General features: G+C 49.9%; 1 protein-coding gene across 1 annotated transcript; it reads left to right on the top strand.

The window, feature by feature from the left end:
• On the top strand, positions 1-27,458 carry LOC113883774 (integrin alpha-D-like). The gene is made up of 30 exons (XM_027527747.1): positions 1-150; positions 1,771-1,876; positions 3,996-4,099; positions 4,235-4,305; positions 4,448-4,562; positions 8,831-8,961; positions 9,870-10,015; positions 10,782-10,935; positions 11,034-11,184; positions 11,738-11,811; positions 13,281-13,410; positions 13,535-13,677; positions 13,836-13,976; positions 14,050-14,259; positions 15,090-15,220; positions 15,340-15,497; positions 16,758-16,912; positions 17,139-17,270; positions 19,586-19,659; positions 19,896-20,037; positions 22,564-22,677; positions 22,789-22,868; positions 22,975-23,058; positions 25,051-25,129; positions 25,287-25,394; positions 25,494-25,571; positions 25,759-25,872; positions 26,012-26,113; positions 26,521-26,631; positions 27,075-27,458. The coding sequence occupies exons 1-30, from the start codon at positions 105-107 to the stop codon at positions 27,186-27,188; spliced, it is 3,498 nt and encodes a 1,165-aa protein (XP_027383548.1). The 5' UTR covers positions 1-104; the 3' UTR covers positions 27,189-27,458.
• The last annotated feature ends 78 nt before the right edge of the window (positions 27,459-27,536 follow it).

The raw sequence follows: 27,536 nt of genomic DNA, 5'->3' as shown, positions 1-27,536 counted from the left end.
CTTCCTCCTGCCACGTCAAGCCCTGACTCGTTATTTTAACTCCCCCGGAGACACTGAGCACCCTCCAGTGCTCTGCTGCCGGCCCTCCCTCCTCTTTTTCTCTGATGAGCTGCTTGGGGATGGCCTTTGCAGTTGTGCTGTTCCTGACTGGTGAGTGGGGATCCTCGGGGCTGTGAGAAGCTTTCTTGTGGGTTGGGCGAGCAGTGGTCTCTGCCTGGTAGGCCAGGTAGGAGGAGCTGAAGTAAAAGGAGAGGACTCCTGTCCAGTCTGGTGTGGTGGGAGGAATGGCCTGGAATCTGGGGAGGGGCAGGAGCTGGGCAAAGCTGAGGGAAGTGGGCTCACGGGTTATGCTTGGGTGGAAGGTGAGCTGCTCTCCAGGTTGCCCATGGCTTCTCTCTCCCTTCCTCTCCTGGGGGCCCTGGAGTGGGTGCTGGGAGTGAGGGGCATCTGCCCCAGGGCCCCTGGGAGGGGAGGCCACACCATCCACAAGAGACGGGAAGACTTTAGTTTAGACAGTACCTCCTCGGTCCTGCACATCTCCTGAGTCTTTCTAGCTTCTCTTGAGAAATGGGAAGGTCTGGCTGCTCTGGGTACCAGAGTCTAGGAATGGATGCCCCCTTTATCCCCTGGGGCTCAGACCCGCCCACTTCATTCTTTACTGTCACCTGCCTGGCTCCTGAGGCATCTGGGTCTGAGTCTCTTGGTATCCTCTACCTGTCAGATCACAGGGGCTGCTTCCAGACTAGGAATAGAATCACCCTTTGTGAGGAAGATGTCAGACGTGAGGCTCCCTTGCATGTGGCCCCAGTAAGGACCAGCACCCTAAACATCTGGCCTCTGCCCAGAGCCCCAGGGTTCAGGTGTCTGGACCCTCCTTGTCACTGCCTGGCCTGATGCCTGGTCTCCTTAAAGCTTCCCTACTCTTGGGGTTGGAGTCAGCTCCTCCGTCCAGAGAACCAGGCTTCTAGGACAAATGGAGAGGAAAGGTGATTGATTGGGAGAGAAGGGGTTGGGAAAAGCTCTTGAAATGTAAAGTGTCTTCCCCTGGGGCTTTCTAGCTTAGCCACTGGGATGAGTCAAGAATCCCAAGGCAGAGCGAGTTGGAATCCTGGCTGTGCCAGTGACATGCTGTGTGGTTCAGAGTCAGTCAGTAAATGCTAAAGTCACCTGCTTAGGGCTGGGCACTGTTCCAGGCACCAAGACAAGGCAGGTGGGGCTGTCCTTGTCCTCCTAGAGCCTGGCACCAGGAACGAGGACATGGAGAATACAAAATGACAAATAATAAATCACAGAATTCTAAGTCTGTTCCCCAAGCCTAATGGGAAGATGGAGCAGGACAGTTTTTAAGTGGAATGACCATACGCCCTAGTTTGCCTGGAGGCAGTACCAATGTCCCTGGTGTAATTATTAAAGGTGCCCCCTCCCCTCTTGGGAGGTCCCAGTTTAGACAATAAATTGTACTGTTCGCTTTATATTTAAGGGATATTCCTGCTCTGTCTAACCTACCAGGAGGTGACTGGCCTAATTTCAGACTGTGGGTGAGGGGCATTTCTCTGGATGGTTGCCCTCTGTATTGTGATTAGACTATTTTTAAGGGAGGAGGAGACATGGGAACCACATGGGTGGCAATGATAAGAATGCCTTTCTCCTGGGCAGATGGGGAATCAGGGCTGAGCGTGGTGGGTGTCAAGACCCCGAGAAGTCAGGGATCCAAAGGAGAAGGAGCTTCTCTGACTGTTCTCCCCACCCCCACCTCCACGTATTCCTCAGGCCTGGCTTCTTATCATGGATTCAACTTGGATGTGGAGGAGCCCCTGGTCTTCCGAGAGGACGGAGCCGGCTTTGGCCAGAGCGTGGTCCAGTTTGACAGATCTAGGTAGGCCCCGCCCACTTTCCCCAACTCCGCCCCCTTGGCCTGCAGGCTGGCATTCTGATTCCTACCACCTGGAGGAAGGGCAGCGTGGGCTACAAACCTGTCTACAACACCTGCATGAGGCGGGCAAGGTTAGGGTCTGCTGTACCTGGCTTGCCCAGCCTCTAAGGATCTGTGCTGTATTCCTGGTGTATGAAGGAGTGTGACACTAAATAGCAAATAGGAAACACCAGGACAGCAGAGAGGGCCTGTAGAAGAAAGGGAGATAAAATCTTTTTTCCAAGAATAGGAGGGAGGCCTCATCATTTTATTTTGCATTGGGATCAGCAAATTATGTACCCATGCTGCCTCCAGAAGGGCACATTCTTGGGTCCCAGAGACAGGGACCCAAGGAATTGCAGTCACAATGTGATGCAAGCATAACCAAAGTCTGGGAGCCACAGGAAGGGAGACATCAAACCCAGGAGGGAACTCCAGGAGGACTTCACAGAGGTGGTGGCACTGGCAATGACCCTGAGAGCACAGGAAGTTTCAGTTAGCCAAGAAGGTCAAGAAGCACACAGAGGTCACTGAGTCCTAAATGTACATCCCTCCTCCTTCTCCCTCGACTGGCAGGCTGAGGACACGGAAGCAGATGTCAGGCCCTAGAGTTTTATTTTCTTTGTTTTGAAATATAACACAGAGATTGATATGCACGAATCTAGAAGGTCCAACTCAATAAATTTTTCACATATGTGTATCCAGGTAACAACCACTTAGAACAAGATGTAGAATCTCTCCAGCACTTCCCCCCACTGGCTTCCCTTGAGCCCCACACGACCACACAACACCCAACAAATCCAGACAGCTTCTGTCCCACTTACCATCAATTTGTGTTCAGGCCCTATTTTTTTCAAAAATGAAACTCTTGATTGTCTGCCGTTCACCAGTACTTTAATCCATGGGGTCGCAAAGAGTCGGACACAACTGAGTGACTTTCCAACCAAGTATATAATATATATTGGATGACATTCTGATTGCTACAAAGCTACTGTTTTTCCTGGTTTCTGCTGAGTGATAATGAAAAGGTTGAGCTGACATGTAAGGAATGGGTTGGGGTAAAAAAACAACCCTGTAGGTCAATAGTTTAAGACTAAAAGTTTATTTACCTGATTGTGCCAGAAGAAACCAAATGGCTACATCTCCAACTACCTGATTCAGTGTAATCCTCAAGTCTTAGACAAACAAAGATTTCAGGTTTCCATAAGGGAATGGTCCTCTAGAATGAATCTTTAAATGCCAATTCAACAAGTCTTGCATGACTAATCAGTTAGAATATATTAGTATTTGTCTAGTTCCCTCATCTGAATAGTGAGCTTCTTGGTAATGAGAACATTTTTCCAAATTAAAAAATTCTCTCCTCTCAAGGTGTTTTGCAAATAAACAGTTGCATTTATAAATGAATATAAATGATATGAAGCAGTTTCTGATACAGCTGCTTTAAATTAAATTGTTTATCATATTTAAATTATCCAGTTTGGGAATTTCCTTGTGGTCCAGTGGCTAAGACTTCCATGCTCCCAATGCAGGGGACCCAGGTTCAATCCTTGATCAAGGAACTAGATCCCACATTGCTGCAACTAAGACCCAGAGCAGCCAAATAAATAAACAAAATTGTAAATAAATAAATAGTCCAATTAATTACAGAATTATCTATTGGCTTCAGAACATTTTTCCATTTAACTTGAGGTGACCTATTTCTTGGAATAATGGCTCTCTCAGAATGATGACTCCTAGGAGACAAACTGCACTGACTTGTGGTTGGGAAATGCTATTTTTTGTTCTGAATAGTTTTATTCTGGGCGAATGTTAAAACACATACATACAAACTCCAGAACTATTTGCATACACAAATACACATATATATATATACATGCACATGTACCCAAACAGGCAAACAGAAAGCCCAACATGGCCTTTCGGTCTCTGTGGGTTAGTCTCAGGTCCTGATTTTGAGTAGCCTCACACAGTCCCAGGCCAAGAGCTCCCCTCGGGGAATCTCACTTCCCCATGACACTTCTTCACCCAAAGCGCCTCATGCCCCCACCCCTCCTGCGACTGTCTGTCCTGGTTGTACCTCCAGACTCGTGGTGGGAGCCCCCTTGGAGGTGGTCACAGTCAACAAAACAGGACGTTTGTACGACTGCACGCCTGCCACCCGTCGGTGTCGGCCCATCTCGCTGAACAGTGAGTGACTCGCCCCAGGGATTGGGTCCTTCAACCCTCCTACACAGGACTGCCCCCTCCTCAGCCTCCAGCCCGGACTGTCCCCCCAAGCGAGGGTGTACCCATGGGTGTGACCCTGTGTGTCTGCCCTCTCAGCCCCTTCAGAGGCTGTGGACATGTCCCTGGGCCTGTCCCTGGCGGCCTCCACCCATCTCTCCCAGCTGTTGGTGAGTGTTTCTGGGTCCCTGGAGGGTCTTGAGGGAGAAATAGGTTGACAGGGGGTGGGGGGTGGAGAGGAGGCTGGGGCTGAGGGAAAAGGCGGGGGAGTGTTCTGGGGGCCCCCTCACCCACACAGGCCTCTGCCCCCAGGCCTGCGGCCCGACCGTGCACAAAGCCTGTGGGGAGAACATGTACCTAAAAGGCACTTGCCTCCTGCTGAGCTCCCACCTGCAGATCATCCGGACGGTCCCTGCCGCCCTGCCAGGTAGGTCCCCCAGAGATGCCAGTTCTGGGTGGAGCATGTACTGGAACCACTCATGCGACCAGAGCATGAAACTTGGGTCTCCACCTTCTAGGTCTTTGTTTTCCTGGGCCTCTTGTGCCCCGGGCGCCCTCCCAGGGGGCTCGGCAAGCTCAACAGGGGCTGGGGGCACAGTCTGGCCCAACAGGAAGTGTAGTCACAGTGGGACCCCCTAAGCTGGGTGAGCCATGATGACTCAAACGGGGCAGGAAGGAGCCTCAGGGTGCTGCTGCAGGAGGCATGAAGGTCCCACAGCAGGTGCTGGGGTACCTCCTGGTTTCCAGAGGAAGGGTTTTGGGTGGTGAAAACGTGAGGTGAGGACCATAGATCCAAGAATCCAAGAAGGAGGCAGTCTGGGGCATTCTGCTAGTTTGCCAAGACACTCCCAGACTCACTCTTCCCCTTACAAGGGCAGAAAAGGACCTGATCACAGGGAGTGTGAGGCAGTTTTGCCAGCACTGATGTCTCCCACAGAGAATGGTGCCTAGGCCAGCCCTGCAGCAGTCTCTCTCTCTGAGAGTCAGTCTTTTTTTTTTTTTTTCCTTTCTTTCTTTCCTTTTTAAAAAAATTATGGCTGTGCTGAGTCTTCATTGCTGCACACAGACTTTCTCTAGTTGTGGTGAGCAGGGGCTACTCTCTAGCTGCAGTGGGAGGGCTTCTCATTGTGCTGGCTTCTCTTGTTTCAGAGCACATGCTCTAGAGCACATACAGGTCTCCGTAGTTACAGCACAGGGGCTCAGTAGTTGCAACTCCCAGGCTCTAGAGCATATGGGCTTCAGTAGTTGTGGTGTATGGGCTTAGTTGCTCCGAGGCATGTGGAATCTTCCCAGACTGGGGGCGAAACCCAAGTATCCTATATTTCAAGGCAGATTCATAACCATTGGGCCAACAGTGAAGTCCTCTGAAGGTCAGTCCTTACAAGTTCATCTTCTGTGTCCTTGGGCAAGTGGCTTCATTCCCTGGGCCTCAGTTTCCTCACTGGTAAAATGGAGCTTAATAATTGAGGTGGTTATTAGGATTTAAAGATTTAATATACATGTCTAAGTGCTTAGACTCCAGCCTGGCATGTGTATGTGATTGCATTTATGACTGATTTTCTAACTGATGACCATCTGTTTGGACCAGGAGGAAGGCACAGATAAACAACCCCGTGCGTGGCATCAAAGGAAACAATGGGCCCCCAGTGAGAGCCAGGGACCGCACAAGGCACATGTTTTGTTACTGTTGTTTACTTATCTATTTATGGCTGCACTGGGTCTTCATTGCTACGCAAGCCTTCTCTAGCTGCAGTGAGTAAGGGTCACTCTCTAGTTGTGGTGTGTGGGCTTCTCCCTGCAGTGACTTCTCTTTTTGTGGGGCACGGGCCGTAGAGCTTGGGCTCAGGAGCTGTGGCACACAGGCTTAGTTGCCCCACAGCATGTGGGTCTTACCACCCCGACCAGGGATCAAACCCATGTTCCCTGCATTGGCAGGCAGATTCTTAACCATTGGACCACCAGGGGAGTCCCAAGGCATATGTTTTGGCCCAGAGAAAACACAAACCGAGACTTCGTGGGCGTTTAGCCAAAAGTGAAGCAGCAGCAGAAATAGCCCCCAGACAAAGTTGTGAGAGCAGAGTCTACAGAGGGGACAGAGAGAGTGGCAAAGACTCTTATGGGTCCCAGGCCCCACTGGGGATGTCTGTGCAGCAGGGCAGGAGAAGCGGATTTGAACACTAAGTGGTAAATGTCTTCTCTTAGTTGTTTCTGGGGCTTATGAGGTGTGATGTCTGATGAAAATGGGACATACCTGTGTAAAACTGGTGCAGACAAGGCAGGTTTGAATAGACGTGGAAGGACTGTGCGCCAGGCAGTGCTGGGTACTGGGTGCTGGGTGTGCATCCCCTTCTAGGTCCTCATAAGATCCTCGTGGAGGCCAGGATGATCCCCATTTTATAGATGAGAAGACTGAGGCTCAGAGAGATGAGTTTCCACTTTAGGAAGTGGCAGAGCCCAGAGCTTGAACCAACCTTGCCTGACTGGCTTGGTTCTTTTTCCAGAAGGCAATCAGCTACAGCCAGGTGCCTGCTGTGGGATACAATAAAAAGAGCAAGAAACAGAAGTGACATTGCAAGGGCACTGGCCACAGGCCTTGTCTGAGAAAGCATGTGGAGGGGGAGGGGGATTTTGTCATGCAGCTAAAAAAGTGGGTATGAGTACAAGATATGGTTACAGAGAACACCAGCTACCCAGCTTGGGAGCACCTGAGCACACACTCAGCCTGCCCTGTGGGTGGCTGGATTTCCTAGTCTCCAAGGAAGCAGGGAGGAAAGTGACCTTCCATTCTTCCATTTCTTCTCAGCACTGGTGATACTGGTTGAGCAGGCAGGGTGGGGGAGGAGTGAGGAGCTGGGAGAAGGCATTTTTGCTTCAGTGACCTGAGGCCGGCTGCCACAGCTCTGCCTCACACCTCAAGGTTGTGGTGGCCTGATCTCTTAGCACCCCGAGACCAACACAGGATGTGGGGTGCTGGTAGAGGCATCAGCTGGGTTTTGCACGGAGACCACCACCCCCTACGTAAGTCTGAGGACAGCCTGAAACGTCTTATTTCTTCATGTACATATGCTGTGTCTCTCTACTACTGTGTGGACTCCACAAGGGCAGGAATGCGATTTTTTATAAAACTCTGGCCTTCAATCAGATTTCCCTAGAGATGGACTCTGAGGCTCCGTTGAGAATATTGTCAGGAGCAACCCCCATGAGAGTATGAGGGAAGCAGGACTGAGTAGTAGATGGAGAGGGTAGACTGTGAGAGGCCTCAGTTGCCCCACCGGGAGCTTGGAGCATGGCTGGGTACAGGTTGCCCCCTGGAGCACAAAGTGTAACCTTGGGCAAGACACCTCCCTTTTGAGTAGGGTGACACGAGGGAGGAACTCCATCGGGAGCCATTGACAGCCAACTCCCTACAGCTGGGAATGAGCACGTCCATCCTGATGGGGGACAGGTCTCAGGAGCACACCTTAGCATGTGTTCCAGGTGTGTCCTTGGGCACAGAAAAATGCCTGGTATATGGTGATAATGGTGATAACACCTACCCCGTATGGGGCGCCAAGCCCTGTCCTAAGTACTTCAGGTACATATTCATTCCTTTTTAAAATTGGAGCAGGACTACTTTACATTGTTGTGTTAGTTTCTGCTGTACCACAAAGTGAGTCAGCTGTATGTAATCATATGTCCCCTCCCTCCTGAGCCTCCCTCCCGCTCCCTGATCCCACCCCTCTAGGAGCTCCCTGTGCTGTATAGGACACAGCACGGGAAGGAGAGGGTGGGACGAATGGAGAGAGCTGCGCTGACATATCCATTCTTTTTATCTTTGCGATAATCCTGTGTGGGTGCCCAGGTGGCTACACGGTAAAGAATCCCTCTGCCAAGCAGGAGACAGGGATTCAATCCTTGAGTCAGGAATGTCGCCTGGAGGAGGAAATGGCAATGTTTAAGTATCTTGCCTGGGAAATACCATGGACAGAGGAGCCTGGTGGGCTAAATTCAGTCCATAAGATTGCAAAGAGTTGGACACAACTGAAGCGACTTAGCACACGTGTGCGCCCACACACACACACACACACGCACGCATGCCACAATATCTCTGACATGTGTAATCAATAAATATTTATTGACTAACAGAATGAGGAGCCCACCCTGCCCCCATGCTCTACTTCTTTCTCCCCTTTTGTAAGCCTTGTGGGAGGAGGGGAGAAACAGGGACTCTGCTAAAGGGAGAAGGGGCTGAGACAATAAATTTGGACCTCCTCCGTGGATAGTGTGGGGATTGGTCCCTGTGCCAAGAATGGCTCCTTGACTCTGTGGAGCAGAAAGGGTTTCTGGGCCCCAGGAAGTGGCTAGGACCCACACATGAGTTTCTTGTTTTTTAGTTTATTTATTTACTTTTGACTGAGCTGGGTCTTTGTTGCTGCGAGCAGGCTCTCTCTAGTTGCAGCAAGCAGGGGCTACTCTCCAGTTCTGGTGTGCAGCCTTCTCACTGCAGTGGCTTTTTTTGTTGCAGAGCACAGGCCCTAGAGTGCATGGGCTTAGTAGTTGTGGTGCACAGCTTAGTTGCCCCGAGGCATATGGAATCTCCCCGGATCGGGGATCAAACTCATGTCCCCTGCATTGGCAGGCAGGATTCTTAACCACCGGACCACCAAGGAAGTGCCCTCAAACATGCGTTTCTGATTCCTCTCTCCCTCTCTGCAGAGTGTACAAATCAAGAGATTGACATCGCCTTCTTGATTGATGGCTCTGGCAGCATTGACCAAACCGACTTTAAACGGATGAAGAACTTTGTCAGAGCTGTGATGGACCGGTCCAAGGGCACCAACACGCAGGTGAAGACTAGGCCCTCTGAGGCCTGGGGAGTAGGATGGGGGAGGGTCTGCCTCTGGGAAGGTCAACCTGGGAGGCTGCCTGGCGTCCCTGGGGGCAGGATCGATAGGCCTGTGCCTTGAGGAAGCTACGGTCCAAGGTCAAGGCATGGTCCCCATGCAGGGCCAGTTGGAGACCTGACCTGAGACGAGGTTCCCCCATCACATTTACTATGTCCCCATGTGCCACAGGAAATAGGTTTTTGCTATTTAAATACATTGAAAGGAATATCAAATAATTTTGCTGTGAAATTTGACTGAAGGTAACTTGGCCAAATAATTGATGATTTCTTTATCATGTTTTCCATATAACTCATGATTTATCTTATTATTTTATTTCCCAGTAACCAGTGTGTGTGTGTGTATATGTGTGTGTGTGTGTGTGTGTGTGTGTAAATTCTTGTTGCCCCTCTGTCCATGGGATTTCCCAGGCAAGAATACTGGAGTGGGTTACCATTTCCTTCTCTAGGGGATCTTCCCGACCTAGGGATCAAACCAGCGTCTCCTGAGTCTCCTGCATTGGCAGGTGGATTCTTTACCATTGAGCCACCTAGGAAGTCCATTAATTCTTGAGAAACAAGGAAATATAGACTTCAAATTGATTTTGCATATTATAAAAATTTTTTTAATCTAAATTTAACAAATACGGTAGTCGGCAAGGTTATTCTTTGTAAACCATGAAAGAAGCAATATTTAGCTTTGATTTTCCAGTTTTCTTTTTCTGGGTTTCAGTATATACTTGTCAGGCCTCAAAATCACGTGGAACATGGTTTGTAAGTGCAAAATTATTCCAAAATTTAAAATTTACTAAAAAAAAACACACACAAAAAAACAACTCCTGAGCTCCAGGGCCCTTTTCTTCGCCTTCACAGTTCTCGCTGATGCAATATTCAAACCTTATGAAGACCCATTTCACCTTCAACCAATTTTGGACCAGCCGGAGCTCTCAGAGCCTGGTGGATCCCATCGTCCAGCTGAATGGTCTGACGTTCACAGCCACCGGTATCCGGACAGTGGTGTAAGCTCCAACCCCCACTACCTGCGGATAAAATGCTTCCCCGCAGCTGTCTGGCGCTTTCTAGTGTTTGAAGGAGGATCTGGAGAAACGGCTCTCGGGGAAGCTCAGGCAGAGTCTCCCTGGAGTGTTTCTGGTCCCCTCGCTGGTTGCAATCCCCTGAGCCAGGGCGAAGGCCCAACTTCTTTGCGGTGTGTTTCCCCTTTGCCTGGCTTTGGATTGGCTGGACTCTGAGCCCACTTGGGTTTGCTTCTCGGTTCCCATGCTTGCTACCTGGGTCACCGTTGGAGTAATAGGCTTTTTCTAAGTCTTGGAAAATGGTCAAATGAGGATAAATTCACAACTTGGTTGGAAGGATTAAACGAGATAACACGAGCGCAGTGCTTCTGCCCAAGAAGTCCGAGATAAACGGCTGTGGATTTTATTTAAAAAAAAAATGCAGCTGCTCTTTACCTCCCTGGACTCAGGAATTATTGCCAAGTGTCTTCTTTGGGCCTTTCTCCCCACTCAGCTCCTTTCTCTTCCTCATCCCTCATCCATTCTTGCTCTCTACGTACTACCACGTGCCTGCCCAATACTGGGGGTCAGGTGGCCTAGAAAGAAAATGGCTTAGATGCTGGGGCCAGTAATTTTTGTCAGTATCGATGACTTAACATGCCTGAGTCTCAGGGTACCAGGCCTCCGCGGTCTCTCCAGAGGAGCTTCTGGTGCTGCAAATGATTGCTTCCCAGAATCTCAGTAGAGTTACCCCCGCTTTGTTCCTTGACAGGAGAGAACTATTTCACAGTAAGAATGGGGCCCGTAAGAGTGCCAGGAAAATCATCATTGTCATCACAGATGGGGAGAAATATAAAGACCCCCTGGAATACAAAGACGTCATCCCCGAGGCAGAGAAAGCCAACATCATCCGTTACGCTATTGGGGTGCGCACCTTCCTCCTGGCTCCCCCAGACTCAGCCTTCACCTCCCCCAGGTAGAAAGGCTGGCGGGCCCCTCCTCCTCATGTGCCTCTCTGCCACAGGTGGGAGATGCTTTCCAGGCACACGCTGCCAGGGAGGAGTTGAAAATCATTGGCTCCGTGCCTTCGGAGGACCACGTGTTCAAGGTGGACAGCTTTGCAGCACTCAGCAGCATCCAAAAGCAGCTTCAGGAAAAGATCTTTGCAGTTGAGGGTAAATGAGGAGTGAGTTTGGGTGTCGGAACTGAAAGAGCCGAGATCCAGTTGTCCCCCACAGTCCGGAGGATCTGTCCCTACCCGTGTTGTTGTTGTTCAGTAGCTCCCTCATGTCCGACTCTTTGCGACCCCGTGGACTGCAGCACTCCAGGCTTGCCTGTCCTTCACTATCTCCCGGAGCTTGCTCAAACTCATGTCCAGTGAGTCGGTGATGGCATGCAACCATCTCATCCTCTGTTGCCCCCTTCTCCACCCGCCCTCAATTTTTCCCAGCATCAAGGTCTTTTCCAATGAGTCAGCTCTTCACATAGGTGGACAAAGTATTGGAGCTTCAGCATCAGTCCTTCCAGTGCACATTCAGGGTTGATTTCCTTTAGGATTGACTGGTTCGATCTCCTTGCAGTCCAAGAGTCCTCTTTCTGGATCCCTACTCTAGCTCGCCCCAAATCGTTACCCAGAACCCAAGCCCCAAACCGCATTCTCCTCTCTCTGCTCTGAATTCTCACCGTCTCTAGGTCTCTGGGAGCCTGAGTGACCCATTTCCCCCACAGGAACACAGTCGGGGACAAGTAGCTCCTTCCAGCATGAGATGTCTCAAGAAGGCTTCAGTTCCATCCTCACAATGGTGGGTGGAGCGTGTGCTTGATTAAGAGTCTCAGGCACCAGCCTGGGGCTGGGAGCCGGGACTCAGAATAAACAAGAAAGTGGACTCAATCCTCAAGCTCACTGTCTAGTCTGGGAGAGACACACAGGCAGTGAATATAGGTGCTAGAAGCACAGTAGAGAATGGGATAGCTGAGGTCCCTGCTTTCCTGGAATGCATAACTAGTGGGAGGGGATGATAAAAAAACAAAGAAATGAGACTTTCAGATGGTGCTAAGCACTGCAATAGAAGAAGAGAGGTGATCAGAGGAGGGCTAAGGAATAACCACTGAGGCTGACTGATGAGAAAGGGTGAGGCCTGGAAATATCTAGGGAGAAATTGCTCCAGGTAGAGGAAACAGCAGGTGCAAAGGTCCTGAGGCAGGAATGGGGTTACTACACTAGAATGAGAGAAGGGCCAGCGCAGCCGGAGCAGAGGGAGCTAGGGGCAGCATGGAGAGAGGGCTGAAAAGTTGAGAAAGACCAGACCACGAAGACCAGAGAAGTGACGATCAGTTCAGTTCAAAATAATGATAGAGACAGACAGTTGTCTGAAAGGAGGTATGTGTTCAAAATATCCGGAAGGATATTATCCAGAAGAATGTTTATTGGTGTATTTATTCGGCTGCACCAGGTTGTAGCTGTGGCATGTAGGATCCAGTTCCCTGACCAGGGAATGAACCCTGGCTCCCTGCGTTTGGAGCGCAGAGTCTTAGCTCCTGGACCACCAGGGAAGCCCCTTACCCAGAATAATTCTGAGGGCAATTGAGGGGGCAGAGAAATGGAACAAGGTTTGTCATGAGTTAATCAGTGATGCTAGGTCATGGGTACTAATGGGTTCATTACACGTTCCTTTTGACTTTTGTATATGTCCTAAATTAGCCATAATCAAGAGTTTGAAAAGGCAATAAACAAAGTATTCAGAAGAGGAAATGCCTAGCACTTTCTGAGGGAGCCAGGAACATCTCACAGATGTAACTTTGTTACATCTCCTCCAGAGAGAGGAGCTGAGTCCCAGAAAAAGGAGAGAGGAGTGTCCAGGTCAGAGGGTTGGTGTGTTCTGGAACACAGGGTAACTCCATAGACTTGATTGCAAAGGATGCTAAATGCCACCCCCGGGGGTTTGATGACAGGGAATCACTTTGGTTTGCCAGCAGGGTAGTGGCTGCACATTTGGGTTTAAAAAGCCCGACTCTGGGACAGTAGATGAAGCAGAGGAGAACAAGCGAGGAGGCAGAAAGGACAGTGGGTGAGAGGCGCTGGGGTGACGCTGACAGTGGCAGTGGGGATGCCTGAGAGATGTAGGAGTCAGGGACACGAGGCTGCTGATGAGAGCAAGAAATGACAAGAGAGAATTCCAGATGAGTGGGCGGAGTCAGCGGCAGGCATTTCTTCAGAATAGGCTGTCTTCTTCCCACCTGCTCACCCCTGGAATCCTTTCTTTTCTCCCAGGATGGACCAGTTCTGGGGGCTGTGGGGAGCTTCAGCTGGTCTGGAGGTGCCTTCCTGTACCCCCAAAATAAGAACCCCACCTTCATCAACATGTCCCAGGAGCACGTGGACATGAGGGACTCGTATCTGGGTGAGACAAGGCTGCGGTTGGGGGCTGGGCAGGAGATGGGCTGCCTGGGAAGGACAGGGGCCCGGGGGTGGGGGAAGAGGGGACGGGGGTGGTGACGCCTCTGTACTGATCCTGGCCCCTTCAGGTTACTCCACAGAGCTGGCCCTTTGGAGAGGGGCACAGAGCCTGATCCTGGGGGCGCCCCGCCATCAGCACACCGGGAAGGTGGTCCTCTTCACCCAGGTGTCCAGGCAATGGAGGCCGCAGGCTGAAGTCACAGGGACCCAGGTTGAGTGTGGAGGGGGTCTCCAGGGGCAGAGAAGGAGGAGAGGAAGCAGGTGCAAGGCCTCTGGGGGAGGTGTTGGTGCCTGGGGAGAGGTGGGACTTGGCCCAGGGCGTGCCCCTGGCAGAGGGCAGACAGGATGACTCCCAACTCTGCCTTCCAGATCGGCTCCTACTTCGGGGCCTCCCTCTGCTCCGTGGATGTGAATGGAGATAGTAGCTCTGACCTGGTCCTCATCGGGGCCCCTCATTTCTACGAGCAGACCCAGGGGGGCCAAGTGTCCGTGTGCCCCTTTCCCCGGGGGGTGAGTAGTGATGAGACCCGGGCTGGGTGGGGTCTGGGTGTGGGTGAGCCCTGACACCATTTTCGTTCTGCAGGGGACTAAGTGGCAGTGTGATGCTGTTCTGCGAGGGGAGCCTGGCCACCCCTGGAGCCGCTTTGGGGCAGCCCTGACAGTGCTGGGGGATGTGAATGGGGACAGGCTGGCAGATGTGGCCATTGGGGCCCCGGGAGAGCAGGAGAACCAGGGTGCTGTCTACCTGTTTCACGGAACCTCGGAACTGGGCATTGGCCCCACGCACAGCCAGGTGAGGCCCCCCAGCCTTCAACCTCTTCTGTTCTCCTCTCCCGTGTCTTAGGTTCACCTGATGCCACTTCCTGTCCCAGTCTTGGCAGTGACCATTCCCCTGCTCCTTTTAGTGGTTTATTTCCCTGAATTGCCCCTGGCCCAGCTAAGCACAAAGGCTCTCTCTTCTCTCCTTTGACTTCAAACAGACTTCAAACTGTGTGGGCAGCTCAGTGGTTAAGAGATCGCAGGCCCCAGGTCAAATGCCTGACCAGCCCTGTGGGCTGTGTGGCTTTAGGCAAGTGACTGACTTAACCTCTGTGAACCTTGATTTCCTTCTGTGAAACATAAAAGGATCAGCAAATTCCATTGACTTCTTGTAAGGATAACTCGAGGACAGCACTAAGCTGTCCATTCCTCCAGTATTTATGAATGAACGTACAGAGGACAAGTAAAAGAATCTGTTATGCTGTCTTCATTATGCTGTAATTTTGTCATTAACTTGCATCCTCAAGGTCCTCATTGGACCAAAAGTGCTCTGATCTCTGTCTGGGGACCCTGGGGACCTCATTTTGTTTGCTCTGCACTCCTCTCCTCCTTTTTTTTTAATTTTATTTTTTATTATTTTATTTTTGGGCTGTGCCCTGTGACATGTGGGATCTTAGTTCCCCACCCAAAGATCAAACCTGTGCACCCTTCACTGGAAGCTTGGAATCTTAACCACTGGACCACCAGGGATGTCCCTTCCCCTCTCTTCAACTACTCTATTCAGTGTCCTTTCCAAATTTTCCTTCTCAAACCTTTCCCATCCCCTTCCCCTGACTTGCACTTCTTTTTTCTCTCTCCGGCCAGCGGATCGCAGGCTCCCAGCTCTCCCTGGGGCTCCAGTATTTCGGGCGTTCGCTGAGCGGGGGTCAGGACCTCACGCAGGATGGGCTGGTGGACCTTGCTGTGGGGGCCCAGGGACATGCGCTACTGCTCAGGTGACAGCTCCCCCCTCCCCACTCGCCTGCCGCTTGCGTCTGATTCACCAAGCTGCCCCCTCCCTCGTTTTCCCCGACGGAGGCCAGAGGCCGGTCCTCAGCCCCTCATGCACCCTCAGGAGCCTGCCGGTGCTGAAGGTGAACGTGACTATGAAATTCACACCCCCGGAGGTGACAAAGGCTGTGTATCAGTGCTGGGATGAGCTGACCACCACCATGGAAGCTGGGCAAGCCACAGTCTGTCTCACCATCCACAAAAGCTCACAGGATCGCCTAGGTGAGCTTCCTCCTGGTAGACCAGACCCTTACCTCCCAGAGGCGCCCCTACCCAGCCCTATCCTCAGGGCAGAATGGAGCCAGGAACCCTGATCTCACCTCCACATCCACCCAACTGCTCTTCTCCCTCCCTCTTCCCACACCCAGGCCTTTAGGTTCCTTCTCCAGGATACATCAGAGGTCTGCCCTCTTTTCCACCTTGCCAGAGGACAAGGCTTCTCCATCCAGCCCACTCTGAGCTGTGTCCACGGCTATTCTTGCTGCACCCCACCCCCCCACCCACTCTGCCCTGGGTGTAGTTACCTTGATTGGTCCTGAACACAGTTCACCACTCCTCACCTGCTCCCATGTTGCATTTATAAAGACTAAAATTCTTGCCCACTGTGACCCCGCTGATTTGGCCCCTCTGCCTCTCCAGCCTCCCTTACTCCAAGCACTCCCCCCACCTTTTTTTCTGGCCACACCAAGGGTCTTGCTAGATCTTAGTTCTCTGATCAGGGGTCAAACTCCTGGCCCCTAGCAGTGAAAGCTTGGAGTCCTAGCCACTGGTCTGCAGGGGAATTCCATCCATACACTTAAAATTTTTTTATTTATATTTGGCTGTGCTGGGTCTTCCTTGCTGCATGGACTTTTCTCTAGTTGCAGTGCAGAGGCTTCTCTTGGTGTGGAGCACAGGCTTTAGGGCGCTAGGGCTTCCGAAGTTGTGGCGAATGAGCTCAATTGCTCCACAGCATGTGGGATCTTCCAAGATCAGGGATCAAACCTGTGTGTCCTGCATTGACAGGCAGATTCTTCACCACTAAACTACCCAGGAAGCCCTCCTCAGTATAATTTTTAATTAATGTACCAGCCTCCCTCTCCCTTCTGGTCTTAGCCACTGTTCCCCAAATATGGCATTTTCCCCTCCCCACTTTTCACCTGACCCCTGCTCATCCTCTAGGTTAGAGCTCAGACAAGGTCCATCCAGGAAGGCATCTCTGATCGCCAGATCTGAGTTAGCAAGCCCTCTCTGGTGCCACTGATGATCTGGCCCTTGCAGGGATCACGCTGTGATGTTACATCCTTCGTGCTGATCTCCATTTCTAGGCTGCGAGCTCAGGAGGGCAGGGACCATATTTCTTCATCTTCTCCACCTGTATCCCAGCACCTGGTACAGTTCGTGCCCCACAGAAACTGCTCAGCGAATCTCCATTGCATGAAAAAATGAAAACAGAACCTTTGCGTTTCTCTCACTTTTCGTCTTCCGTCCCTTCTGCTTCAGGTGACATCCGAAGCTCTGTCACATACGATCTGGCGTTGGATCCAGGTCGGCTGATTTCTCGTGCTGTTTTTGGTGAGACCAGGAACTGGACTTTGACTCGAAGAAAAACCCTGGAGCTGGGAGAGCACTGTGACTCCATGAAGCTGCTTATACCAGTGAGGACTGTGGGTTCTGGGAGAGGGAGGAAGGAGCCCAGGGCCAGCCTCTGACACCTCCACTCCCTCTTGAATGAGGCAGGAAAGGCGGGGAGCCTGGGGCGGGAGAGGAGAAAGTTGGGGCTAGGGAACCGGGTTTCCACGGCGTGGATGTGGTGGAGGACAGACCTCACCGGGGTAGCCAGTAAGGAGGAAAGCAGGTTCTTTAAAGCCCCTTCTTCTCCAGGACTGTGTGGAGGACATGGTGAACCCCATTATCCTGCGACTCAACTTCTCCCTGGTTGGGGAGCCCATTGCCTCATCTCAGAACCTCCGCCCCGTGCTGGCTGTGGGCTCCCAGGACCTCTTCACGGCCTCTGTGAGTCTTCCTAGGAAGTCCCAGGGACGTGCTGACTCTTGCTGTGTCTCTGTGTGCTGAAGAACCTAGGGTGGCTCCCAGGTGCCCACGAAACCACATCACATCAAACATGCTTCCTCCCTGTTCCCACAGCCCGGCCTAGCGTGTAGCCTTACCCACATCTAGGCTGATTATCCACTTTGACCCAACATAAACTCTCTGATTCTCATTTTGCAGACCCTTCGAACTTTTTCTTTTATTTTTTTAAACCCAAATTTTAATTTATTTATCAATTTTTTTTTTATTTTGACTGTGTCACTTGGCCCATGGGATCTTGGTTCCCTGACCAGGGATCAAACCTGCACCCCCTGCAGTAGAGTATGGAATCTTTTTTTTTTTTTTTTTTAGAGGTATAGTTGAATTGGGCTTCCCAAGTGGCTCTAGTGGTAAAGAACCTGCCTGCCAGTGCAGGAGATGTAGAAGACGAGGGTTAGATCCCTGGGTTGAGAAGATCCCTTGGAGGAGGGCAAGGCAACCCACTCCAATATTCTTGCCTGGAGAATCCCTTGGACAGAGGAGCCTGGAGGCCCACAGTCCGTGGGGTCACAAAGGGTAGGACATGACTGAAGTGACTTAGCACACACACACACACACACACACAGTAGAATTACAATGTTGTGTTAATTTCTGCTGTACAGCAAAGCGACTCAGTTATACATACATATACATGTTTTTCATATTCTTTTCCATTATGGTTTATCACGGGATATTGAGTATAGTTCCCTGTGCTCTACAGTAGGACTTTGGTGTTTATCCATTCTGTATATACCAATTTGCATCTGTTAATCCCAAACTCCCAATGCAACCCTCTCCATTCTCTCCCCCTTGGCAACTACCAGTCTGTTCTCTATATTCTTGATTCTGTTTCTGTCTCGTAGATTTCTGTTTCTGTCACTTGGGTCATATTTCAAACTCCACATATAAGTGATATCAGGTGGTGTCTGTCTTTTTCTGAGTGACTTCACGATCATCTCTGCTGCTGCTGCTGCTAAGTCGCTTCAGTCGTGTCTGACTCTGTGCGACCCCATAGACGGCAGCCCACCAGGCTCCTCTGTCCCTGGGATTCTCCAGGCAAGAATACTGGAGTGGGTTGCCATTTCCTTCTCCAATGCATGAGAGTGAAAAGTGAAAGTGAAGTCGCTTAGTCATGCCCGACTCAGCGACCCCATGGACTGCAGCCTACCAGGCTCCTCCATCCATGGGATTTTCCAGGCAAGAGTACTGGAGTGGGGTGCCATCGCCTTCTCCGCACGATCATCTCTAGTCAGATGCAAATTTTTAAATTGGAGGATAATTGCTTTCCAGTGTTGTGTTGATTTCTGCTGTACAACATGAATCAGCTATAAATATACATAGATCCCCTCTCTCTTGAGCCTTCCTCCAGCCCTCCCATCCCACCCCTCTAGGTCATCACAGAGCACCAAGCTGAGCCCCCTGTGTCATATAACAGGAGGCATGGAGTCTTGACCATTAGACTGCTGGGGAAGTCCCCCAACTTTTCTCCTTTCTGCCTCTCTGTCTTTGTCCATGTTGTCTGTCTTTCTTTTTCATGTTACAGTTCCTTTCTGTTTTCAAGAGGAGGCCCTGTCAAGTGACTACAGGTACCTGTAATTGCTCATAGTGTTCCAATAAGGGCAGCATAATAAACAGATGAAGACATGGTTTGGCAATTGATTTCTATGTCCTTCCTGCATGTCATATTTCTTATTTGGAAAAACATCTTCTCTCTACCTCAAAGATCTCGTCATCCCCAGAGCCCCAGTCTTATCTGCTTCTCTTTTGAAAACCACTGCTCAGCACATCACTTCTTCTCTGGCCTCCTACTGTGTCATGGTGATACCAGGCCAAATACCATGTGACTGGACTGATAGCCATCTGCCTCTACTTCTGTGAATCCCTCGGGATTGTAGGTTCCTTGAATGTAAGAACCACCATGTCTAATTCACCTGTAGTTGCCACCTTTCCGAGTGCAGAACCTGTTTCATTATCGACTGTTAATAATGTTTGCTGAATGCTTGTTCCAGTTGAATTTGACTCCTCAACTAAACATTACGTTCTTTGAAGCCAAGGACCTTGTCTTCTCTTTCTCTTATATCCTAACTGCCCCTCTCGCATTGTCTGCCCCACCTCCTTGCCAGAGTCTAGGACAGTGAGTGCCAGGACAGAGTCTAGCACAGGGTGGGTGCTCAGTAATGCTCAGTGTTGACGGGTGTTCCTAGTGAGACTGGGGATGGATTGAGACACGGATGGGAAGAGAATGTACTGTTTTGCTGCAGCTCCCCTTTGAGAAGAACTGTGGGCAAGATCACCTTTGTGAAGGGGACCTCAGTGTCAACCTGAGCTTCTTAGGGTGAGTGAGCTCTGTCTCCTTTCATAGCCATACACTAAAGCTTTGAGGGCTCCCATCCTCATAGGATGGGAAGTCCCTGTGTTTCCCTTTGCCTCTCCCTCTAACAAAGAAGTGCTTTTGACTGGAAGGTCATCAGCAAGTAGCTCATGCGTTCCCACAGCCCTGCCCCCACTCCTGATTCAATTCCAACCTGTTTCCTCGGAGTCTCTCTTTCAATCTTGTCCTTCCTTGTTCAGGCTGGAGACCCTGGTGGTGGGGAGCTCCCTGGAGCTCAATGTTGCAGTGATGGTGTCCAATGAGGGCGAGGATTCCTATGGAACGGTGATCAGCTTCTACTATCCAGCAGGGCTGTCCTATCGACGCACGTTAGCAATCCAGGTAAACAGCTCCCTTGGGCTTCAGTGGCTGGGACCTCTCTCCTGCTCTGAGTTATAATAGGTTCCTTTAATTTTTTCTATGATGAAATATACAACACACACAAAGAGAGAAGTGCACAGGGCATATGTATAGTTTAATAACTAAACATTAAGCAAAAATCTATGCAATTAACATCTAGATGAAGAAATAAAGCACTCCAAAGGATTTTTTAAAACAATAATACATTTAAAAGATGGGGAGGATTTTCCTGGTGGTCCAGTGGTTAAGACTCTGTGCTGCCAATGCAGCGGGCAGGGGATCAATCCCCGGTTGGGGAACTAAGATCCTACATGCTGCGTGGCAAAGTCCAAAGATTAATAAAAAGAAAAAGAAAGAAAAGAAATAAAGCACTTCTAGCACCTCCAGAAGCCCTTTATATAACTTTCCTCATCCTAACCTCATACTCTCTGCAGAGGTAATCACTATTCTGCCTTGTAATACTCAATTCCTTGTATTTCTTTACCACCCATAAATATATCCCTAGATTATACTGTTGAGTTTTGTCAATATTTGAACTTTATATAAATGGAAACGTGTTCAGTTCAGTTCAGTTCAGTCACTCAGTCGTATCCGACTCTTTGCAACCCCATGGACTGCAGCACACCAGGCTTCCCTGTCTATCACCAACTCCTAGAGCTTGCTCAAACTCATGTCCATTGAGTCGGCAATGCCATCCAACCATCTCATCCTCTGTCATCCCCTTCTCCTGCCTTCAGTCTTTCCCAGCATCAGGGTTTTTCCAATGAGTCAGTTCTTCACATCAGATGGCTAAAGTACTGGAGCTTCAGCATCAGTCCTTCCAATGAATATTCAGGACTGATTTCCTTTAAGATTAACTGGTTTGATCTCCTCGCAGTACAAGGGACTCTCAAGAGTCTTCTCTAACACCACAGTTTAAAAGCATCAATACTTCGGCACTCAGCTTTCTTTTTGGTCCAACCCTTAACATCCATACATGACTACTGGAAAAAGAATAGCTTTGACTATATGGACCTTTGTCAGAAAAATAATGTCTCTGCTTTTTAATGTGCTGTGTAGGTTGGTCATAGCTTTTCTTCCAAGGAACAAGTGTCTTTTAATTTCATGGCTGCATCACCATCTGCACTGATTTTGGAGCCCAAGAAAATAAAGTCTGTCACTGTTTCCATTGTTTCCCCTTCTATTTGCCATGAAGTAATGGGACCAAATGCCATGACCTTTGTTTTTTGAATGTTGAGTTTTAAGCCAGCCTTTTCATTCTCCTCTTTCATTTTCATCAAGAGCCTCCTCGCTTTCTGCCATGCTGCTGCTGCTACTGCTGCTAAGTCGCTTCAGTCGTGTCCGACTCTGTGCGACCCCATAGATGGCAGCCCACCAGGCTCCTCCTCCAGGCAAGAACACTGGAGTGGGTTGCCATTTCCTTCTCCAGTGCATAAAAGTGAGAAGTGAAAGTGAAGTCGCTCAGTCGTGTCCGACTCTTAGCGACCCCATGGACTGCAGCCTACCAGGCTCCACCGTCCATGGGATTTTCCAGGCAAGAGTACTGGAGTGGGGTGCCATCGATAAGGAAACATATTGTATGTTCCTTTTTTCTGAAACTTTTAAAGTACTGTTAATTTACAATCTTATATTAATTTCTGGTGTACAAGATAACAATTCAGTATTTTATAGATTACATTCAATTTAAAATTATTATAAAACACTGGTTATATTCCCTGTGCTGCATAATATATCCTTGCATCTTATTTATTTTATAAACGGTAGTCTGCACCTCTGACACCTGATCTGTATGCTCCTCCCTTCATTCTTCTCCCCACTGGGGACCATGTTTGTTCTCTAGATCTCAGTCACTACAGCATGTCTGACTCTGCAACCCCATGGACTGCAGCACACCAGGCTTCTCTGTCCTCCACTATCTCTGGGAGTTTGCTCAGATTCTGTCTGTTGAGTTGGTGATGCTATCTAACCATCTCATCCTCTTCTACCCCCTTCTGCTTTCCCAGCATCAGGGTCTTTCCCAAATGAGTCAGCTTGTCATATCAGGTGCCCCAAGTATTGGAGCTTCAGCATCAGTCCTTCCGATGAATATTCAGGGTTGATTTCCTCTAGGATTAACTGGCTTTCCTTCCCTAGATGGTCTTAATTTGATTGTGGTTGATTTTTATCAAACTTTTCCTTTGTATTTAGTATTTTATGTGTGTATCATGTTTAAGAAGTACTTCCCTACTCTATGGTTATAAAGACCTTCCCCTCTATTATCTTCTAAGAGATTTATGATTTTGCCTTTTACATTTAAGTCTTTAATTCAGTTTGGATTTATTCTAATGTATGGAGTGAGGTAGGGATCCAGTGTTTATTCGTTCATTTGTTTGCTTGTTTTGTATGGGCCAATTTTCCCAGAACCATTTACTGAGAGCTTCCCCTATGGCTTTGCAATGCCACCACTGTTTTGCATTCAGCCTGTATATGCATGTGGCTAAGTTTTTAAAAATTCCTTCTCCTCTGAAGCAACCTGGTCAGCGTCCCCTGCGCCTGGCATGTGAGGCAGTTCCCACCGGAAACGAGGGCCTGAAGAGCAGCGGCTGTAGCATTAACCACCCCATCTTCCGTGAGGGCATTAAGGTCAGAGCTTCCTCCAACTCTCATTGCTCTTCTCCCTCTTCCTGACCCCATTTCCTTCCCTCTCTCCACCATGGCCTTCCCCATCCTCAACCCTTCTTTCTTTTCCCTCAGGGCACCTTCATAATCACATTTGATGTCTCCTACAAGGCCACCTTAGGAGATAAGTTTCATCTCAGTGCCAACATAAGCAGGTGAGCTCAGGCCAGGTAGGGTGTGTCCCTCTCTCTCCTGTTCCATGCTCCAGCCAGAGACTCTTCCTGGATTCCTTCCCAACCAGGCACCCTTCTCTCCCTCCAGTGAAAATAATAAACCTACATCCAACAAGACCACCTCCCAGCTGGAGCTCCCAGTGAAATATGCTGTCTACACAGTGATCAGCAGGTACTTAATCCCTGTCCTCCCCTTGGACCTTCTTCCAAACCTAGTACCTCCTCCTGCAGGGCAGCCTGCTCTTTTGAGGATGAGTAACTAAGCTAGCCCCTCTGATTTCTCACATGAGAATTCTTGTTGATCAGCCATACACTTACAGCATAGCACCATAGCTTCCCTGGTGGGTCAGATGGTAAAGAATCTACCTGCAATGCACGAGACCTGGATTTGATCCCTGCGTTGGGAAGATCCCCTGGAGAAGGGAACAGCTACCCATTCCAGTATTCTTGCCTGGAGAATCTCATGGACAGAGGAGCCTGGTGGGATACAGTCCACAGGGTCGAAAAGAGTCCAACACAGCTGAGCAATTAAGCACACCATGTCCCATAATTCTTTTTTTTTTTTTTTTACTGCTATATTTATTTGCTATTTATTTATTTTTGGCTGCACTTGGTCTTCACTGCTGCCTGTAGGCTTTCTCTAGTTTTGGACATCACGGGTTACACTCTAGTTGCTGTGGCTTCTCTTGTTGCAGAGCATAGGCTCCAGACAAATGGGCTTTAGTAGCTGACACACAGGGGCTCACAGGCCCTAGAGCATGCAGGCTTCAGTCATTGTGCCTCACAAGCTCGAGAGGGCATGCCCAGTAATTGTGGTGCTCTGGCTTAGTTGCCCCAAAGCATGTGGGATCATCCCAGACCAGAGATGGAACCTGTGTCCCCTGCGTGGGAGGCAGATTCTTATCCACTGCACCACCATATCCCATAATTCTTGGTTCTCCTCTGATGAATTGATCTGCTGGTGGGACACACACACACCTTGCCACCCCTATGCATCCTCTCTTCCCTCTCCAAGGTACAGACCTCCTTTAACATGAAGCCAACTCTAGCCTTTGTGCCAAACACAAATATGCTGAACTGGATCTACTAGATTAAGAACTGAGGCTTTTCTGAATACTCTGAAGTGGGGAGCTTGTCTCTAACAGGATATGGTCTGTGACCACACAGAGCAAAGAAAGGTCAGGGTTTCACAAAACTCAGGGGAGAACAGAGATGTGCGAAACTATAGGGATGGTTTGTAAGAGCACAAGCCTCAGCAGGCCACAGGAAAGGCAGGTGAAGGGCTGCTGCTCTGGGCTCTGAAAGTGGCGGAGGGAGCAGGGACAGGCCAGGCCAGAAGCAAGACAGCCTCACCTACCTGGCTAAACTCCAGAGACTTTAGAGTTGGTCATAAGCTTATAATATTGCCATGGGACAGAGTTTGCTGCTGCTGCTGATGCACCAATTTTTAGGGGAACTAGAGAAGGGGGGTCAAGCAGTGTCATTGCCCTTCCAAACTCTATGTGTGGATTTCCCCTTCTATCCATGGGAAAACACTAAAACTCACAATAAGTTACATTTATTAAGCTTACATTTATATACTTTATTATTATTTATTAAGCTTACATTTATATACTTATGACGTGCCAGGCCTTGTTTTAAGTACTTTACCTGTATTTACATAACTTAACCCTTCTATTAGTAGCAGTGTTAGTCCCTCAGTTATGTCCAACTCTTTGTGACCCCCAAGGGCTGTAGCCCACCAGGCTCCTCTGTCCATGGAATTCTCCAGGCAAAAATACTGGAGTGGGTAGCCATTCCCTTCTCCAGGGGATCTGCCCAACCCAGGGGTCGAACCTGAGCCTTCTGCATTGCTGGCAGGTTCTTTACCACCTGAGCTACCAGGGAAGCCCAATCCTCCTATTAGGTCTATGATATGGTTATTGTTATACCCCCTCTTTAAATATTTATTTATTTGCTGCACAGGGTCTTAGTTGTGGCATGCAGGATCTTTCAGTTGCACGTGTGAGATCTAGCTCCCTGACCGAGGCTAAAGTTGAAGCTGCCCAGGCACGTGGGGACCATCACCGATCCCCTGGGTCACCTGCTGGGCCCCTTCCCCAGCAGGTGCAACCAAGGATGGTCCCCGGGCTGTTTTTCACCCATAAGCCCTCTCTCTCTCCAGGCAAGAAGAATCCACCAAGTACTTCAATTTTTCAGCTTCTGACCAGAAGAGCAGAAGAGAAGCTGAGCATCGATATCGTGTGAGAGGCCAGGGAGTATCCACCTCTGTCCCTACCGTGGGGATGTGGGGAGCTGGTGCGGGAAGGATGGGGAAGAGCTGGAAGCTGGAGCCAGGAAAGGGGAGGGACTTGGGATGCTCCAGGGACCACAGTCATGTTTTGTCTCTGTTTTCTGCAGGTGAATAACCTGAGTCAGCGTGAACTGGCCATCAGCGTGCATTTCTGGGTCCCCATCCTGCTGAACGGTGTGGTCGTGTGGGATGTGGCATTGGTGGCCCCTTCACAGGTGCCCACCTGCCTTCCGTCACTCCCTAGAGTCTAATCCCACAATGCCCATACCCTCCAACCAGCGGATCATCCTGTAGCTGTTTCTCTCTTTCCCTAGAGTCTCCCCTGTGTGTCAGAGAGGGAATCTCCCCAGCAGCCGGACTTCCAGACCCAGATGCCAAGCAGTCTTGTGCTGGTGAGAAAGGTCCCACTGCAGGACTACTGAAGGCTCCCGGGAAATGGACTGCTAAGCTTCAGAGCCATGTTTATGTCCTCTGATGGTTTATCTATTCCCCATCCCCAAATCAGCTAGATTTCATTCTCTCTTGTGGTTCCTGCTTAAGTGAAGATCCTCTTCAACTTCACTCTTCTCCTGTTCCCAGGACTGCTCCATCGCTGACTGCCTGAGGTTCCGCTGTGACATCCCCTCCTTCGGCGTCCAGGAGGAACTTGACTTCATCTTGAAGGGCAACCTCAGCTTCGGCTGGGCCAGCCAGGTACATCCTTCCTCGACTCAGATGGGGCTTGAAGTGTCTGTGCCCCCTTAGGCCAGGGTGTTTCTCTATCCCTGAGCTGCCTTCGTGCTCCCCTGCCCCCTATAGAGCTAGTTCCCAGCTCTCTCCTTCTCTTTTGCAGTTGCTGCAGAAGAAGACATTGGTCGTGAGTATGGCTGAAGTCACATTCAACAGATCTGTGTACACCCAGATTTCAGGACAGGAGGCATTTTTGAGAGCCCAGGTAATGACCGTGTGGTAGGCAGTGGCTGGGCTGGTCAGGGGGCTCCTGATGCTAAATCTGTGATGCTGAGTGGTTGGGGGGCGGGGCAGGGCTTGCAAGTTTGGAGAGAGGAAGAAGGCATGGAGGCCCCTGGATGGGACAATCGTCCCTAAGCCCATGAGGGCTTCTGTATGTCACCTCTTGAGGCAGAGCCTGATGAAGGAAGGAAGGGAGTTAAGGACTGGGAAACTGAGGGACTTCCCTGGTGGTCCAGTGGTTAAAACTCCACACTTCCAATGCAAGGATGCAGCGGGAGAGGGTTCAATCCCTGGTCGGGGAGCTAAGATCCCACATGCTGTGTGATGCAGTCCAAAAAAAAAAAAAAAAGGGAATGTGGGAGGCCTGATACTTTCTGATCCCCAAATCAGGTAGAGATGGTGCTAGAAGAGTATGAGGTCTACAGCCCCATGCCCCTCCTTGTGAGCAGCTCCATGGGAGGACTGCTGCTCCTGGCCCTCATCACAGCCTTACTGTACAAGGTGAGTGTTTTCATCCCACTCCTGAGACCGCCAGCGTCTGGCCCTGCCCTCCCACAGACAGGATCGTATAGAGGGAAGAACTCAGGCAATGGAGTCAGGCTGGTCTAGGTACACATTTTGGCTCTTACTCATTTAATGTCAGGCAAGTTGCCTAACCTCTCTGAGCCTGTTTCCTCATTTTTGAAATGATAACAATGCCTATATCACAGAATGGCTGAAACAAGACAGGACAAGAGGCCAGCGTATGCAGAATCTATGAATGATGTGTACAGATCAGAGCTCGGCACACAGCAAACACTCAGTCGATGGTAGCTGTTGTTCACATAAGTATCCTAACACACAAGTACAAGGCCACTTAGTTCCCTTCTGTCTCAGCTTCCTCCTACTCCCAACTTCCCATTCTGCCCTCTTATCCAGATTTTCTGATTTATTTCCCTTCATAGTGTGGCTTCTTCAAACGTCAATACAAAGAAATGATGGATAACAAGCCTGAAAACACTGCACTCAACGGGGAAGATATCCACCATGAGACCCCAGATCTACCTTTGTCCGAATAATCCACTTTCTCATTTATGTCTATTCCCATTGGCTGACCTTGGCTTCACCTACCAATCCACTTCCGGGGAAATAACTTCTGTGGGGACAGGCCCGAGCAATTTACCAGGTGCCAAGTCATCTTCCCAAGGGGTCAAAAGATTTTTATATTTTCCCATACCCACCAGACTTCTTCAGTGATGACCCACTTTTCACAGAAGCGGGCATGATGCCAACGTGAATTCTCTTATGTATAAGAACTGTCACATTAAATGAGGATGCTTATAAGATAACTATGCTGTAAGGAAGAGCGCGAGTCCAGGAACCTCAGCGCTGTTCTAGGAGGGTGGGGCTGCTCGTGGGTAGAGATG

This window comes from Bos indicus x Bos taurus, chromosome 25, assembly GCF_003369695.1.
Source record: "Bos indicus x Bos taurus breed Angus x Brahman F1 hybrid chromosome 25, Bos_hybrid_MaternalHap_v2.0, whole genome shotgun sequence".
NCBI lineage: Eukaryota > Metazoa > Chordata > Mammalia > Artiodactyla > Bovidae > Bos > Bos indicus x Bos taurus.
The sequence above is the reverse complement of the archived record's forward strand: the minus strand, read 5'-3'. Positions and strand labels throughout refer to the sequence as shown.